Source organism: Hyaena hyaena, unplaced genomic scaffold, assembly GCF_003009895.1.
Source record: "Hyaena hyaena isolate Hyena2069 unplaced genomic scaffold, ASM300989v1 scaffold_22, whole genome shotgun sequence".
Lineage (NCBI taxonomy): Eukaryota > Metazoa > Chordata > Mammalia > Carnivora > Hyaenidae > Hyaena > Hyaena hyaena.
The window spans coordinates 5,996,510-6,015,158 of NW_024080654.1; the positions used below are offsets into that span (position 1 = coordinate 5,996,510).

General features: G+C 52.3%; 1 protein-coding gene across 3 annotated transcripts in view; it reads right to left on the reverse strand.

Annotated features, from left to right (window-relative positions):
• Positions 1-18,649, reverse strand: part of TUBGCP3 (tubulin gamma complex associated protein 3) — a 76,994-nt gene that overhangs the window by 4,720 nt on the left and 53,625 nt on the right. For all 3 annotated transcript variants that reach the window (XM_039226638.1, XM_039226637.1, XM_039226636.1), the window contains exons 16-21: positions 17,769-17,837; positions 14,309-14,444; positions 8,765-8,853; positions 8,510-8,641; positions 4,722-4,862; positions 2,594-2,710 (exon numbers count right to left, since the gene is read on the reverse strand). In XM_039226638.1, coding sequence (XP_039082569.1) covers positions 2,594-2,710; positions 4,722-4,862; positions 8,510-8,641; positions 8,765-8,853; positions 14,309-14,444; positions 17,769-17,837 — 684 coding nt within the window. The remainder of the gene's footprint in view (positions 1-2,593; positions 2,711-4,721; positions 4,863-8,509; positions 8,642-8,764; positions 8,854-14,308; positions 14,445-17,768; positions 17,838-18,649) is intronic.

Genomic DNA, 18,649 nt, shown 5'->3' on the forward strand with positions numbered 1-18,649 from the left:
TGGCGGGAAGAGATACCCGTGTGCACAAATACAAATGCAGGATCAATCGATTTTATTTAAAAGAACCAATACATTTTTCCTTTTTGCCCAAAGTTCTGTAAGAATGTGCCGAGCTGTGAAGCCCTGATGTTAAAACAGCCAATTCTTTTTATTATTTTGTTAAAGTGTACACTCTTAGAAATGCATCCCTCTAATTTTTTTACTGTTTATTTATTTTTGAGAGAGATTGAGCGCAAGAGAGCATGAACAGGGGAGGGGCAGAGAGAGAGGGAGACACAGAATGTGAAGCAGGATCCAGGCTCCGAGCTGTCAGCACAGAGCCCCACGCAGGGCTTGAACCCATGGACCGCGGGATCATGACCTGAGCCGAAGTCGGAGGCTTAACCGACTGAGCCCCCAGGCGCCTTTTTATTTAAAGACAAAACCCAGTGTTACACCTTCATCTCTCCCGTGTGTTAGGAAAGTTAGGAAAGAGGGCTGAATCGTAAAGCCCTCCCAGAAAAGCTCAAGGTGAACACGAGGAGGGAGCCGCCTCAGGGCAGGGTCGCCGGCTCCCAGGCCGAGTCCCCTTCCTGAGGAGCAGGCAGAGTGCGGCGGTGTCACCTCCTTACCAGGGGACACGACAGAACTTTCCGACTACAAAAACTGCCTGCTTCTCTGCAGGGCGGAGTCACTTAGTAGCACAAACCCCAGCCCTCAGGTTCCTGAGTCATGGCCAGCAGGCGTGTGTCTGTCTGAAGCAGGTGATGTTTGTCCCCAAGCCCGCAGACCTGCCTGAGGCCTCATCTGCAGAGAAGTCACCACCGAGACGCCCCATGCCATCAGTCCTTCCAAACCTCAACAGCACCTCCGTCCCTGTCCGCACTCCTGGGGACCCGGGTGTATGACACAAAGGAACGCACACCTAACGCGCCGCGGACACCCGTGTGGCTGGGAGACAGGCAGCTTCGGACACAGACTCCGAGCGATTCTGTCGCTAACACCAGCAGTGGCCCCTTGTTCGGCGACCAGACAGACACGTGCCGGCGCGTGAAGGTCACTGCGGGGAAACGTGGGGACAGGGCTGTGCTCAGGCTGGGAACTGCGGTCACGGCTCAGACGCAGGACGTGGCGGCAGCTGGTAACGCCCTGCTGTCTGCACAACTGAGACAAAGGGGCTTTTCTGTTAAGGAAAATAAATCCCAGTGGTCGTGATTTAGAAAGAAGATGAAGACGGTAATTTGAGTAAAACTGGGATTGTACAGATGAAGATTACTTTTCAAAACTGTATGAACTCTCAGGGGAATGTGTAAACACCCCTGTCTCTTTGAGAAATGAGCACGGGGACAGACATTTTCAAGATTTCTCTGCTGCAGACGTACACTATCCTCATTAACAGGTCTGGGGGCCCGGGGGGCTACGGCACTTAAGTGTCCGACTCTCGATTTCAGCTCAGGTCATGACCAGGGTGGTGGGATCGAGCCCCACGTCAGGCTCTGTGCTGAACATGAAGTCTGCTTAAGATTCTCTGTCCCTCTCCCCTTTTTGTGTTCTCTCTCTAAAATTAAAAAAAACAAACAAACATTTTTTTAATTAAACAAAACAAACCATATTGAGCTGACCATTAGGTATCTATTTTTTTTTTTTTAAGTTTACTCATTCATTTTCAGAGAGAGAGAGCACGAGCAGGGGAGGGGCAGAGAGAAAAGGAGGGAGAGAATCCCAAGCAGGCACCAGGCTGTCAGTGCAGAGCCAGATGCGGGGCCTGAACTCATAAACCGTGAGGCATGACCTGAGCCAAAATCAACAGTTGGACACTCAACAGACTGAGCCCCGCACGGGGCCGGCAGGTGTCCACGTTTAAGAAATGTGAATACTTACCATGTCCCCACACAGGGGTCAAGTAGGTGGTTCATGATCAAAACAGCTATTTGGTGAAGAAACTTTTTCACTGAACGTAACCCCATCTTTATCACCTTTAAGGAAACATATTCTCAACACCCCCGTAACAGTAGCTAACGTCAGAGGAAGAGCATGTGACAAAGGACGAAGTCCTCCCCCCCCGTCACACAGAACACCGCCATCAGAAGCGTGAGGACGCAGGAAGAAACCAGACACCCACGAACCGGTGCCAGCTTTGTGTGAGGTCCTGAACCGCATGGAGACGTAAGCCCACAAATATGTAATTTTCAAAGGTTTCAACATCAATGCTCGATTTTTCTTTCCCATTAGTTACCAGCAACTGAATGTAAAAATTCTCCACAAAATCTTTCACCTGTGTCTCCATCACTACAATCACACTGGCAGCAGAAGGAACCAGAAAGCAGACCCACCAGAGAGAAAAGGCAGGGCACACGGCCCCCCGCTCCCGGCTGAGCGCCCGTGCCCGGCTCCCGCGGCCCCGCACGCCCTCCCGCCTCACCCCGGCCCTCCCAGAGCCCCGCCCACCACCGGCACCGCCAGCACCCTCCCGGGCCGGCAGCCGGGGTCGGCCCAGCGTCCCCAAGAAGGTCACGGCCAAGACTGGGCACCGCCCGGGGTGCAGGGCGGCCCGTTCTGGCGGCAACGGTCTACCGCAGAGGCGCACGGTGCGGCTCGGGGCTGCCGTGAGCACCTGGTAGAAGTGGGTCAGTATCCGCAGCTGCGAGCACATCTTCGGTATCGATTCCCGAAACTCTTGGACCCTCCTGTTCTCTTCCTCCTCCTCCGCTGCCGTCATTCCCCAGCGGCCCTGAAGAACGGGAGGGGCCAGAGTAAATACAGCACGGGGGCGAGGGGCCGCCAGGGAGCGCCAGGCTGGCAGGCGGGGGGCGGGCGTGGGGCTGTGCTGCCGCTGAGCACGGTCACCCCTGGAGGCCGAGTGGGCACTTGGTCGCTTTCCAATTATCAGGACACTTGGAAATACTCTCTCTCAGTACAGACGAGCACAGGGAACCCGCTCGCGTTCAGGGCTATGTTCTCACACCGTGTGACAAGTGGCACCTGCCATACACGTCCAGCTAAGCGCCTCCAGCGCTCGGCAGCGATGCCGTGCCAGACCCCACACCCCCGCATCGCTCTGCGCTTTCCTGACATGGGCAGCACGCGTGAAAGGGGAGCCGACGGGCCCAAAGTAGTGGAGCCACTGGCCCTTGACCTCGGCGGGAATGCTTCTGGCCATTTCTCCTAAGCCCGTGGATCTTTCTGCACTAGAAACAGATCTACTTCTATTTTAAAAGATTGTTCTTAATCAATGGTGAGTCTAACTAAAGGCCTTTTCTGCCGGCCTGTATAGGAATCAATGTAGGAATTTTTTTTTTTTATCAGTGAGAATACCTCACCGTAACAATGATGAAATGTTAGCTTCTCTTCTGGCTCGTCTTTCCGTGACCCTCAGGAAGCTTCAGCACATCACCCTGCCTGTTCGGATGCAGCCCGCCGCGTGCTACCTGTGTGCTGTGAGGCTGCGGATGCAGCTGCCTGGCTCCACTCGCTGACGACCCATGCCCCCCCACACCCCGTCCTCAGTTGGGAGCTAATGGCCCCAGAAGGCGGAAGGGCTGCTTCTGGACGTTATTCTGCTCACAAGTGGCCGTGGCGAAGCGCACACCGTCCTGCTCCCTGCCACACGTCTACGGTGAGTCCCCAGGGTTTACGTTACTCAACTTCCTTCTTGCTGTGCTCTCCTTTCTGCACGCGCTGCCCTACATATTTTCACATAAATTGTAGAATTTATCATTTCCTACGGGGGGAAAAAATTGAAGGCCTACAAAAACCCCAAAACTGTTGGGATTAGAACCAGGATGGCACTGACTCAGTTCTTCAGCTCATGGACACAAGATACTCCACTTAATCTAGGGGCCCTTTATGATCTCTGTGATGCGAGGGTTTGCAAAGGGCCATGGAGCACGCCGCGTGGGGCCTGGGGTCCGCCCAGTCTACACGGCCCCTGCGCCTTCACCTCTGTCTCAGCCTCCCGCTCCCGGCTGAGCGCCCGTGCCCGGCTCCCACAGCCCCCGCACGCCCTCCCGCCTCACCCCAGCCCTCCCAGAGCCCCGCCCACCACCAGCACCACCAGAACCCTCCTGGGCCGGCATCCGGGGTCCGCCCAGTGTCCCTGGGAATATCACAGTCAAGACTGGGCACCGCCCAGGGTGCAGGGCGGCCCGTTCTGGCGGCAACAGTCTACTGCAGAGGCGCACAGTGTGGTTCGGGGCTGCCCACTGTCCAGAGGGCATGTGCTCTTAGTGGCTGCGCATTTTCCACGGTAAATAGGATCATAACACAAATTTTAAGGAAATACTTAAAACTAAAACTAATCAAATTGTGTTAACTGAAAAACCTGTCACCTAAAAAGAAGCACCCTGAAAAAGCAAAAAATGATACAGATCATAGCAAATAAAGAAATGTCATAAACAGCCAAACTTGCTCAATAAATCTTCACAATCTAAGGTCACGAAGGACATAAACACACGTTAGTGAGGTCACTGAAAACAGCCACAAGTGCAAGATTTCAGGTCCCACGTGGACACACGCGTCCACCAGCTTCAGGGAACACGGCGACGCAGAGCCCAGTACCTCCGTCACGGGGTTCCCATGGGTGCTGTCGTTATTTACTTTCACGACAGGAGGACAGCGATGCGCCTCTGGGCTCCACATGCAGGTAGGCACACAGGGTCAGGGAACATCGCCTGTCGTATTCATGATTATGTGGCAGTGAGCTCACTCTTAAACCTGGTAAGCCCCTGGTATCAAAGCCATACCTCGATCTCGTGCTGCTTCTTCTTCTCCTCGAACTGCAATCGCCTCTGTAGCTCTTCCAGAGCCGCTCTATAAATCGCATCTTGAGTGTTCTGAAGTTCGATGATCTGATCAAACACGGCTCTTAGTTGATTTAAAAGTGCCTGAACAGGAGACAAAGGTTTTTCTTTTAATGACGTGCTCATTCCTGAGTTGTCCAAAGAACACGAGTGAGCAGTAAAAAGACGTTATAAAACAAGATACCAACTCACACACTCAAAGGGCTCTGCGCCCGTCCATTCACACGTACCGAGCACACATGGCGCAGCGCGGTGTCCTGTGTCACCCGCCCCCTCAGAGCACAGCGTGCGCCACCGCGCGGCCCCAGAAGTGAGATACCCCGAGGGGCAGAAAGGACAGGAGAGCAATTCCGTCCTCTCCACTGCCCGGAGCCACACACACCTAGAGGGGACACAGGGGACAGGAGGAAGGAGGACCTTAGGGAGACAAGAAACAGATTCAGCACGGTTTTTAGAAGCCAGTTGGTAGCAGGCACGCATGGACAGTCCCACACTGCAAGCCGCCAGCGTTCGGACCCAGCGTCTCCTCACGCTGCACAGCGTCCTCCACAGGCACCTGTGGGGACGGTGGGGGGGGGGTGGGCTTGAGGCCCAACAAACACAAACACGGGAGGTCTCTCGTGGATGGACAACGGCGCCCCACGACTGAAGGGGGGGATCTACTCGACCCTCCGCCAGCTTCGAGTTTTAAAAAACCCATTAACAATTTGAAAGGAAGAAAATGTTGAAATCATGGGGAAAAAATCGTGTTAAAACGTAACAGCCGCTCACAATTTATACAAAGCATCTAGCGAACTGGACTCAGGGCCCTCCACAATCTGACCAAGGTCCCAGGACAGCTCCTGGAGACAGTGGGGAAAGAAGAAAACGTGTCCTGAGAGTCGGGAATGAGGTACAGAGCCTGCCCACGCTCCCAGCTGACCAAGCTAGCAGCTAAGTCAGAAAAAGCAGAAAACGTACCCTGTGGAAAAGAAACCCAACTGATTTTCCCTATAAAAACAGGACCTAAGGGAATCTAGAAACTGCTGGGATACAAAAGTGGATACAACAGACCAGCCAAACTGCACACGTGTAGCAACAACCCACCAGGGTCGTGCAGGGTGTTCTGGGAGAAGATGACAGACTCTACGGAGAAGCAGACGAGAAGCCCAGAAAGCAGAGGGGTGCTGAGCTCGCGGGGGGGCCCAGCCGACCGCTGCCGGAGAAGGTGTTCGGGTTAGTGGGGACGTGAGCAAGGCCACGGTCACGGCACTGTCCGCGGATGCACCGCACCCACTCAAACACGGCCCGCGAGGGCTGCTACCCCCAGGCACAAACCTCACTACTGTGTAGCCACCGCAGGGGTGAGGACGCCGGATCCACGACCAACACTAGACTCACCATAAGGCTGCTCATTCTCTCGCTTAATAACAAAAAAGCAAAACAAAAGATGGACTTGGGAGCAGCTAACTACTGTACGAGGAGACTGGGTGCTTTTTCTTCACTCGGTGTGAGGAGGCCTGTGTCAGCAGTCTGCTCGCAGAGCACGGCCTCGACCGTGTGCTCTGGGCTCCTATTGGTGAGCAGAGTCAGGTGCCACTCAGGACCTTCCTCAGCAACGTGGAGGCGAGGGTCACCTGTGCACGCACGCACCCGCAGGGCTGTGCAGGCAGCAGACAGCCTCGTTCTCACAAAGGGAGGAACCAAAAATACACTGGATTTTCCTAACAGATTGTTCAACTCTGTTCTATGGATTTGGTTCCTTAAAAATCAAAACCTCTACTGATTATTTTAAATCATCAAATTAAAAGTAAAACTAGGGGTGCCTGGGTGGCTCAGTTGAGCATCCGACTTGGGCTCAGGTCATGATCTCGCGGTTCATGAGTTCAAGCCCCACATCGGGCTCTGTGCTGACAGCTCGGAGCCTGGAGCTGCTTCGAATTCTGTGTCTCCCTCTCTCTGCCCTGCTCCCATTCATGCTCTCTGTGTCAAAAATAAATTTAAAAAGACAAACATTAAAAAAAACGTTTTAAACAGAAACCAGCAGCAAAGGGGCCATTTCAAAAATGATATTAAGTCATTAGCGCACTGACTCCTTCACGAAGGGACTCGGGACCAGCTTACGTGTGAACTTTCCATGAGCGCGAGTGGGTGTGTTACGGATAAACATCCTCCCCTTGGGCTCTGCTGTCCCTGGGAATCTTCTGGAGGCAAGACGTGTGACTGTTCCGTACACAAGTGTCGCGTGTGGGGGTGGCCTAAACCGCACGCTGCCAGACGCTGACAGCTCATTTCCCGCTAGACCGAGGTTCATGTGCGTGAAACCCTCAGAAGCTCACACACCAAGCCTGCCCACCTGCGATCTCCATAACACACAGTATGGCTCTGAACCACTTAATGCAGGTAACTACCTACCACGCACGCATCAGGCTCTGTGAGGGGTGGTTTCTGTCAATGACGCCATTTGCCTCCCTCAGACCTACATGAGAGAGGGCGTGTGCTCTGTGTTACACAGAGGAGGGCGGTGGCAGCCAGGGTGGCACAATGCGCAGCCGTGCCGGGACTGCAGCTGCGCCGAGCACGAGCCCCCAAAGCACCGCACTCTCCTTGGGGGGACTGCTGGCTTAGCTGAATGCAGCCTCCACGAGCCCATAACTCCTCGGAAGTCACCCATTTAGTGTAAAAATGTGCCTGACGTTTTGGCTCTTTCGTCATAATAAATTTGTTTCAACTGAAAACGTGTTCCCTGCTTCCCCAGATGTCCAAATAAAATAAAAACTCCAGAAGGTTTGGCCACATAAACAACCACTTTCAGTACAGGGGCCCACAGGGAAGCGACACCAGTAACCGAGCCGGGGTCACGTAACCAACGGAACACACAGAGTTCAGCTTAGAGTTCGTCTAGACAAACGCCCTGTTTTCCGACTCGTGCAGCCAGACGCTGTCTCCATGAAGGCACACACAGGAACGGCCCCTGTCCCTAGAGCGCGCGAGAAGGCACAGCCCCCACTCGCACGTCCTCACGCCCTCTCCTCAACTTGTAGGCTGCACCACACAGCCACTGCTCGTGGTTCACCTGTGTCTTCTGAGCCCGAGAGGATGTGGGCGGGTGAAAGCACTCAGGTAGATGGGTGAGAATACACGGGCGGATGAGAGCACACGGGCAAGTGTGAGCACACGGGCAGGCGTGAGCACACAGGCGGGCGTGAGCACACGAGTAGGTGAGAGCACACGAGCAGGTGAGAGCACACAGGCAGGTGTGAGCACAGGGGTGCATGAGAGCACACGGGCAGGTGTGAGCACACAAGTAAGTGAGAGCACACGGGCGGGTGAGAGCACACAGGCAGGTGTGAGCACAGGGGTGCATGAGAGCACACGGGCAGGTGAGAGCAAATGAGTGAGAGCACACGGGCGGGTGAGAGCACACGGGCAGGTGAAAGCACAGGGGCGGGTGAGACCACATGGGCAGTGAGAGCACACGGTCGAGTGTGAGCACACGGCAGGCGTGATCACACAGGCAGGTGTGAGGACAGGGGTAGGTTAGAGCATGGGGGTGAGAGCACGTGCTGTACCAGCTTCATACACATCTCGGAGTGTGTTCTCGTTCTGACTCTGATTGGAAACGGTCCACCTTGAACACCAAATGATAAGTTACCACTAATGTGGGCACGTGGCCGTCTCTAATATGTCCCTGTGACCGGAGCCCGCCACGAGGCCAAGCTACTCATCTCGTGTAGGCGTGTCCGTCTTACCCTGGAGTCGGCGTCCAGCAGGCAGCGGGAGATGATGGTGTCCAGGAACACCTCGTGCGCCGCGATGATGTGGTCCAGGTCCTGGGCCTGCTGCACCTTGTTCCACAGCTCATCCCAGGAGCACTCAAGCACCTAGGAAACGACGTGAGACTCGGGACCAGGTCATGTCTTCCTGGTGTAGGGCCCCTGACAAAAGTCACCACACAAAACCGTAAGACGCGACTAATCTAAAGTCACAGGGCGCTCAGGAAGTACCTCGAACGTGATGTAATACTGCATCTGGTGGATGAAGTGGACCATCTCGGAAGCCAGGATGTGGCAGTGGTGCAGCACCCCGGAGAACTCTGCAAGAGAGCCACCGAGCTGCGGTCACGAGCGCGCACCACATTCGGACGACACACCCCCTCCCACCCGTTCGTCTGCAATCTCGCTTTCAAAAACGAAGAATCACTGGCTTTAACTCTTAACCCCTTAAAATAGGGAGCAGTCTTTCCGTAATCGATTTCCATGCCATCCAAGCTACGCAAGGGTTCAGCCACCTGATCAACAGCATCTCATTACTTTACAGAGAGCAAGGACCTGATAAGGAACAGCATAAAACAAAAGAACTGCATCTGAAAATTGAGTAGACAAATTTTGTTTCACTAGTGTGAACACACGCTCAATTCTGTGGCTTCTTTCCAACACGTGTGGCTGCTGCTGCCAGCAATCTGGAGACAAAAGTGACATTTCCTGAAGGGCCCGAATGGTACCTCGTCACCAAAGAGACGCGTGAACTGGGAGGGACATGGGCCCGAGCCCAGACTCTGCTTCTGTTCTTTGCCAAGATTATAAAACCATCAAAAAGCTTGAAGGTCACCACAGAAGAGCCGTTCTCCACCCACACTCAATTTTCTGTTCCAAGCCCCAACCAGAGGGCTGGGGGTGCCACGGCGGAGGAGGGTTCGGTCAGTGGGACCATCAGAGGAATGGTTTAAGCACATTTATTTTTGTTTCCACCCCAGATGCCTTTAATTGCGTAGTGAAGAGTCACCGCTGCACAGTTATTCGAGAAGCCATCCCTGTCCCTTCTTCATAAGAGAGTACTGAGGAAGTGAACACACCACGTGGAAAAGCAGTGGTGCTGCACTCCTTTCTCCAGGTTAAGGGGTACGTGACACATGGGGACATGGACGGCCTGGGTTAGCATGCAGGCCCCCTCAGGGGACGAGCCTGTGCTCCGAATCCCGCGACGCCTTCCCTGCCGGTGGGAGCCTGCCGCCCGTGGCTGTGCCAACAGTGTCGTGAAGAACAGGGAACGTGAGCCTGGGAAGCCCTTGGTCAGCAAAATCCCAGCGGGGCTAAGACGTCCGTCTCCTAGTCCCAGCCGTTTCCCTACACTGCTTCCGGCGTAACAGAGCTAACAAAACGCTGTTTTAAGGGGGCCTCGCCCATATGACGGTGTAAGCAAGCTTCTAGAGGAAACGACATGCATTTACAGCTCCGTTCTGGGCTGTGCCCCCTCCCCCACCACCCTTCCCCGGACACCTGTGTATTCACACCTGCACCACACATACGGTCCTTCACACGGCATCTGGGACAGCACCCAAGTCTTACTGTGATGCCGAGTCTCTGGGTCCTCCCTCTAGTGCACCTGCGCCGTGTCCGGACACGTGCCACTCTGTACGGACCCAAGTGACAGCCGTCCGCTTGTCCTACAGCCTTGTGGGAAGGCATCTCCGCGTCCCAACACTCCTCTCCACACTCCTCTCCACAGAGAGGCTAACGTCAATGATGGACGGCAGATTCCGTCGCCTGTCCCGAGGGACGTGCACGAAGGTGGGGAGCAGGCCCCGGTGTGCTACGGGAGCACAGAGATCCGTGGCACCCCCGCACCTGCCCCCAGTCAGTGTGCTACACGAACGGGAAAGCTCAGCGGAATGAGCATGCGGGTGTGACTGCTCTTGTCTCCAGCTCTGGGGGTCCCTTAGGGTGTCTGCACTGGGGTCCCGTCCGCCATCAATCCAGCAGTCCTTGGATAACGTGCTGGCTTTTAGTTGCACCTTAAACGACTTTGCGAACACGGTCTACATGTCACACGTGAACTCATAAACCAGGAAGTCGGTCGGGCTTCACACAGCTGACAACATGGTGCCCGTCACTGACTCCACTTCATGGCACGGAGTGACATGGTGCACGATTTCTCCACTGCCAACTTACGAAACTCTCCCGTGTCCCGAGTTGCACTGGCGCTAACCTCAAATTCCTGGCTTTGCATCTCGGCTAGTCATCCACACAGCCCGGAAACCCTGGGCTCCCCGTGCCTTCCTGCCCTCTTGCTGCAGCGGCTTCCTGCCCGCCGCCTCTGCCCTGGGGCCCTCCCGTGGGGAGCCCCCCGCCATGGCCCCAGCGTCACCCCTGGTCATGGCGTCTACACCCTCATCTCTCACCACTCACAGCATCTACACTCTCATCTCTAGCTGATTCCACAGCCCCCAGCGTCACCCCCACTCACACCACCTACACCCTCATCTCTAGTTCAGATCTGTCTCAGGCTACAAAGCAATCCCACAGATGCATCACATTGATTCTTAAAAACACCTCATATTATCATATCTAAAATGGAAGCATTACCCCCAAAGGTGCCCCCCTAGCTCCAGGCAGGGCCCAATCACCCTGCCCTGTGCCCCAGAGCTCCATCAAGTCCATGCACGACCCCTGACCCCGCTGCTGCATCCACCAGGCATCCACCATGGCCACCTCCCCAAAGGATCGCCAACCTCCAACCTTGCCTGTGACACCCATTTTCCTCACTGACACTAGAGGGGCTTTCAGAGCCAAACAAGTCCAAGCATGTCCCACACCCTTGAAAAATATTTAAAGCAACTTCAGGGGCGCCTGGGGGGCTCAGTCGGTTGAGCGTCCGACTTCGGCTCAGGTCATGATCTCACGGTTCCTGAGTTTGAGCCCCACGTCGGGCTCTGTGCTGACAGCCAGCTCAGAGCCTGGAGCCTGTTTCGGATTCTGTGTCTCCCTCTCTCTCTGACCCTCCCCTGTTCACACTCTTTCTCAAAACTAAACATAAAAATATAAATTAAAAAAATAAAACATAATTAAAATATAAATACTTGTATTTTTATGATTGGCCCACAAATAATCCCAAAAACAAAGCCAACACTTGTACAAGGTCCAAAACCACATAAACACAAGGCATCTCTCCCCCTCCCCCCACCCCTCCATGAGAAGCAGTTTCCTGCCTGAAATCAGGAGTGAGGGGTCTCGCCCGTGGCTGATCACTACAGGGCAGGCGGGAACCCCCTCCCCCAGGCTCTGGAAGGGCTGCCCCCGCGCCCCCCAGCTCTAGAAGCGCTGGACCTGCTGTGGGGGCATCTGCAGTGGGAGGCACTTACTGACCTGGAGACGTGCCTTCAACAGCATACAGGGTCATTAAAAATTAAACCAAGTTTCTTTATTTTTAAAGATCCTAATACACTTTCTTCACAATTGCAAACCACCTCCTTCAACCTGTATTGATAACTGATGTTACTATATTCAAAAAGGACTATCAAATTACCCATCTGATTACTTTCTCAAGGCTAAGACTTCAAAGAGCTGGGGAAGAACCAGGGTTTCTCCTGCCTCCTGTGTTCGGAATCCCCACTCACCACACAGGGGCCCCTGCAAGCACCTTCTGCTGTCACCACGCCCCCAGGCAGGCGGCAGTGATGCCCGCACAGGCGCCCTCCAGAGGCAGCTGTGGGACGTGTGTTACATAGCCCAGGAAGTAAGACTGTGGACATCCCACCCGCCATGAGGAAACTGAGGCAGAAGACCAGGAAATCAGCCGTGGCCACGGCCTGGTGCTGACGGGCTACGCGCTGACCCGGGCAATGCCACTCAACACAAGCCTGACCTTGAGAACTTCTGATAAATGTGTAGTTACTGAGGAGTAGCTACTCATCTGCCTGTACAAAAATGGTACACACACAGGGAAACTTTAAAAATACCCACTCGACTTTTAAGTAATCATTTCTGCAGGGCTGGGACACTGTGGACATTCAGATGAGCCACTGTTACATTAAAAAGAGAAGAAAGAGAAGCCGCTGCCACTCACCCTGGCAGAATGCCACAGCAGTCCCGTCCTGACAGGTCTCCCTCGCACGAGGCCCCCCACGTCCACCACCCTCCATTTCATTTCTTATAAGGACCAAAAAGGAGATCATTTTAATACCACCCTCTGGGGAGGAAGGGACATCCATATTCTCTCTTCCCTCAACACACAAAGGTTGAGGTCTCTAAAGGGAGATGGGGGCGACTGGGTGGCTCAGCCGGTTAGGCATCTGACTTAGGCTCATGATCTCCCAGGTTCATGGATTCAAGCCCCGCGTCGGGCTCTGTGCTGACAGCTCGGAGTCTGGAGCTGCTTCAGATTCTGTCTCCTCTCTCTGCCCCTCCCCTGCTCATGTTCTGTCTCTCTCCCTGTCAAAAGTAAATAAATGTTAAAAAAATTTTTTTAAAAATACATGCTCATTTACCTATTTCCTTTTTTTATATATTACTTTAAACAAAAATTTAGTTGCCGCCAATTGTGATACTTTTTTACATTTATTGAATCCCATAACAAAAAAACTCCATACCAATAGAACCAAATCTTTAAACGATTTTGGTATCAAAATCTGCTTTCCATCCAGCTAAATGACAAATATACAAAAACAGGCATAAACATCTTGGTAGACACTATCAAAAACTCCTGTATAAAGCAAATCATTTTCTTTTTGTTTTGTTTTTTTACTTTTTTAATTTTTTTTTAAATTTATTTCTGAGAGATTGAGAGAGAGAGAGAGAGAGAGAGAGAGAGAGACCATGCGCGCGCACACGCTTGAGCAGGGGAGGGTCAGAGAGAGAGGGAGACACAGAATCTGAAACAGGCTCCAGGCTCTGAGCTGTCAGCACAGAGCCCAATGCGGGGCTCGAACCCACAAACCGTGAGATCATGACCTGAGCCGAAGTTGGAGGATTAACTGACTGAGCCCCACAGGCGCCCCCATCTCCCTTTAGAGACACACTGTTGAAATACTTTCTCAAAGGTTTTGACCAAATGAATTTCAATGTGAAAATTTCAACAGTATTGATAACTACAGTTATTTAATATTTGTAACATTAAAATAAACCTGACTATCTAAGAAGTTTTACCACAGCTTTTAATTGTAAAATAATATAAAATACTTTCACATCATGGTTTATGAACCAAAACAAATATTAAAGTGAATCCCAAACAGATTTTAATCAAAACACTAAGTGAACTTTAAATGAGCCAGTGACTTATTAAATAGCTTTCCTTCCTTAAAAAAAAAAGTCCATATGTGAATAGCAGAGTGAGAACAAATGTAATTCTGAAAGAAACTTCATGGTCTGAAAAATCTAACTTGATTCAACTTTCTTTCTGATTTTCAGGAAGTCAAGATGAGCAGTATCACAAAGGAGACTCCTGACAAAAGCCCAATCCAGAAGCCTTGGTGGGGGGGCGGGCGGGGTATGTGGAGAGCCAGGGAGGTGGGGGGGGATGGGGGATGGGGGGACGGGGTGTGGGGACACAGAGAGCCGGGGAGGCGGGGGCGCGGGGATGGGGGATGGGGGATGGGGGGACGGGGTATGGGGACACAGAGGGCCGGGGAGGCAGGGGCGCGGGGATGGGGGATGGGGGGACAGGGGCGTGGGGACACAGAGGGCCGGGGAGGCGGGGGCGCGGGGACGGAGTGGTGGGGGGATGCGGGGACGCAGCATGCAGGCACGAAGGCCCCCATGGCTATGCGGGTTTACCTGGCATGTTCCTCAGGAGCTTGGCGTTGCACATGTGGCTCTTGCGGATGTCCGTGAGGATGTACTCCATCCGCTTCGCCCTCCAGAGGAAGTTAAACACCCTCAGGTAATGGCTCATGCACTCCCGCGTGAACACCTGCACAGAGGCACAGGACAGGCTGATAGCGCTCTGACCTAAGGCGACCCAGGGACCTTCCCGCGACAGGGCTCAGCCTTTCTGCTGCACTTTTTCTGAAGTGCAAAGAAAAGCCAGAGAACACACAATCGACTCTCATAAATTCTCAGCATGACAATAAGCAACTAGACGTTTCAGGAAAGTCTCATCAAACGCCAAGTACAGCGACGATCTGTGTGCTAAGCAGCACGTCGGGCAAACTCACAACAACGAAGATGTTTCGGTACCACTTTCACAGACTGAGAGACGGAGTCTAGGGTCACACAGCCAGTAAGCGGTGTCTGAGGACTTGTAAACGCCATCTAAACCCAGTCAGAAATGTGGACGCTCAACCCGCCGTGCAGGTGTCTTCCACCCCCACCCGCCAGGAGGGACAGGGGAGGCTGGTAAATCTCAAGCCAGGTGGGACTAGAAGATCTGCAGTCTGTAAAGAGGCCTCCAGGCTGTTTTACCACAGGCATCTACTGCTTGTGAAGCCAGTTCACTGCAAATGGATGGTGGTCTCATGCCCTGGGGGCAGGGGATGGGGAGCTTCCCTCCCACAGGGCCACACTTAGCAGATAAGAAGAGGGGACACCTGTTAAGTAAGAATGTCAGACGAATCACAAAAAAATCGTCTAGTAAGTCTGTCCGCCCACCCCCCCCCGCCGCCCCATACTGGTACAGGATTTTCTGCAGACAGTGGCCAAACACACTTCTGACACCAATGTGTGCACAGAAGTGGGCGTGTGTACTCTTTTCTCGGCCCTCAGCAAGGATGCCTCTACATGTGTCAGCAGCTCTGTCCCCGCAGTTCAGAGAACTGGAAACGCCACTCCCAGCAGGGCGTCTGCTCCCAGCAGCTCTGGGCAGGGCACCCAGTGACCGGGCGTGGTCCCGCACGGCCTGTTTATCACCCAAAGCCCAGCTGCGTTCACTCCCTGGGGCCTTTCCTCATGCCCCTCCCTGCCTGCTCCACTCTCCTCCTGTCCCAACCCCGCCTGGCACTCAAGGACACAGGCCACACACCCTTCCCTGGCCCCACCACTGACCCCCTTGTCCAGACAGGACATCTTTCACTTGACCCCTACAATTTTAGCATTTAGCTGTAGACTGCTTTACTCTTGTCTTATTTTTATGTATCCTTGGCTCTTACGTTACAAGGACTACCTGTTTATTCTTCTGGATGCCTCTGGTGCCAGTATTCAGCAGTGCTCAGTACTGACTGACGGCTGCACTGTCTATACTGGACGGGCCAGGACCTGCTCCAAACAGACTCTGAGACACACCAGGGCTGTTTCGGGGATTATGTTTTTGCTGTGCTGCCCGCACCACTGTGTCTGCAACTACAGAAATAAGGGGTGACTGGATTAAATAATCTTACAAATCAACCACAGAAATCTTTGCTGAACAAATGCTGCCTCGTGGAGATCCTCCTGGGGCCGGCCTCCCAGAGCGCACTTCACGTGACCCAACGTACGAGCATCGTGTACTCAGATCTGTCGGGAGCAGGCGCTATTCCAGAGAAGACACTCCCCTACCCCACCGTGTTCACATGGGCAGATACCCCCCACGGTTAGCCCTGCTGTGGGCCTGGTCTTTCAGTTCACTCCTGTGCACCAGGACGTTCAGCAGAATGTGAAATAAGCTTCTGCCATCTCACCTAACACCCTGGAGATCAAGGACACAAGTCAGTGGGTTTTATGCTGCCCAATATCCCAGTGAGAAGATTACAGATAACCTCTCCACATCCTCCTTCCCAGTATTAACAAGAAGCTAAAATTACACTGTTACATAAGATGAAACTGTGTGACTAAGATATGTACTCGTTATAATTAAATTATACGCAAAAATAGCAATCTCAATGAGACTAGAAAGGGAATGAAAATAATACTGTAAATTTAATAAGGAAGAAGCAGAAAATCCATCTTCTTCCAAAATTTGACTCTAGAAGTATATTTTTAAGTAAAAGAATCCATTTAGCTGAAAACATGACAATCTGGGACACCGGCAAACCCCATAACTGGAACAGCAAAGATGGGATGCACAAGGCCCCACCCCCACAGCACCCCGCACCCCCCACCCCCACAGCACCACCAGGGTCACACGGCCCCGCACCCACCCAGTGCGGCCCCCATGCACGCCCTCCACCTGCTGGAGCTGGCACGAAAGTCAAGACGCGTTAGCCATAGACAGAGATACACCCCAAAGTTGATTTTTAAATAAATCTAGGATATAAACTTCTTCTCTTGACTCTTTCGATTAGAGTTTACAAAAATCTAAAATTTTAAAAACATACTACATAACCAACTGTTTGTACACAAGGCATGCAAGTTTAACTCTGCGGGTTTTGTGAGTCTGCAGTATCGTGAAATAATTAACTGTACATATGAGTACATTCAACTTGTCTAATACTCGAGGCACTCACGTTCTATGAAATAACAAACACAAAGGCCTCTACACTGGCATCTATTACACTGCGAAAAAATTATATGCAACGTAGTCAGTATTAACAAAGCAAATAACACTAAAGCTTCTGATTTAAATAACAGCGTACACAACAGAATATTTTAACAAATAAGTGTTGGAAAGTATTCAGGATATAAGTCAAAGGAGAAAAAAACGAATCTCAGTATGACAAAAAATTAAATCTAAGAGCAGTTATGCATTTAAAATACAGCAGCTCTGATCTGGTGCAGCTTAAACACTGGGAATGTGTGTGAAACAAGCACACCAGGAGCAATCGGCTCACGGCAGACACTAGAGCCACGTGTCCCAGGCACGGCCGCTGCCCCAGAGTGAGAGGCAGCCGACAGCCCAGCATGGACAGCACTGGTCTCTCATGGCCTGGGAGAGACCTCACTCTGGGAGGGACCGGGACTTTGCTCGAAGCAGCGCCAGCACCAAGGACAGCGGCAGCGCAGGCACAGGGAACGTCAGACTTGAGGTCTGAGTGGCACAGGTGTGACCGCCTACAATGCACATCTTCGTCCCTCTCTGTCTGTCCTGAATCAGCTACTGTGGTCTAAGGATAATGGGGCCCAAGGAGCAATCCATTTCCACATGCCTGCTGAACTCTAGGATATTTGTAGGAATTCGTAAAATACCAGAGCATTTCAGAACTCGCTAATGACTATCTAAGACCACACAGGATCCTGGCTTTCGTATTCCTTCAGGGGTCTGCCCAGAGGTCAAGTGCTGGCCTTCAGGAGAAGCTTTGAGAGAAGAGAGCCCGTTCTAAAACAACAAAAGAGTAAGCAAGCTGAAGGGCCACAGGGACCATAAAATCGCCCAGCATGGCCTTACCGTGGCAATAGGCCCATCCACGTGGTAGTCCAGGCTGAAAACGTCCCACCCGGTGTCACCTGGAGAGACCTGGGGACAGAAACAAACACTGTAGGCCCTCCTGCCAATGCTGCACTTACTGCAAAAAAATCTGTCGTCAAAGAAAAAGCAGTAAAATAAAGCCCAATTTTTGAAAAGCACTCAGTACATATGAGTGTTAGTTCCAGGATAGCAGAGATCTGTCTGCCAACCCTTGAGCCCTCAGCATTTAAGCCATGGGCACAGAGATGCTCTAAGAATATTGTGGAATGAATGGTGTGCTGTGGGGTTTCATTTATAGTGTTTATTTTATTTTACTAAAGACATTTTTTTAAATGTTTATTTTTGACAGAGAGACAGACTGTGACTGGGGGAGGGGGAGAGGGAGACACAGAATCCGAAGCAGGTTCCAGGCTCTGAGCTGTCAGCATGGAGACCGACACAGTGCTCAAACCCACAAACTGTGAGATCATGGCCTGAGCTGAGATCATGAGCTGGTTGTTTAACAGACTAAGGCACTAAGGTGCCCGTGATGTATTTTGAATAAATTTCACAAAATCGTTTAAAGATTTGTCACCAGTTTTTTATGACAAGAACTCACTGCCTTATATGTCCTGCATCCTTTAATAGTGAACATTTAGGGGCGCCTAGGTGGCTCAGTTGGTTAAGCATCGGACTTTAGCTCAGGTAATGATCTCACATCAGGGCTCAGAGCCTGGAGCCTCCTTCAGATTCTGTGTCCCCTCTCTCTGCCCCTCCCTTGCTCATGCCATCTCTCTCTCTCTCAAAAATGAATTAACATTAAAAAAAAAAAAGTCAACATTTAAAAAAAGCCAACAAGCCCTGCTAATGGTCCCTCATCA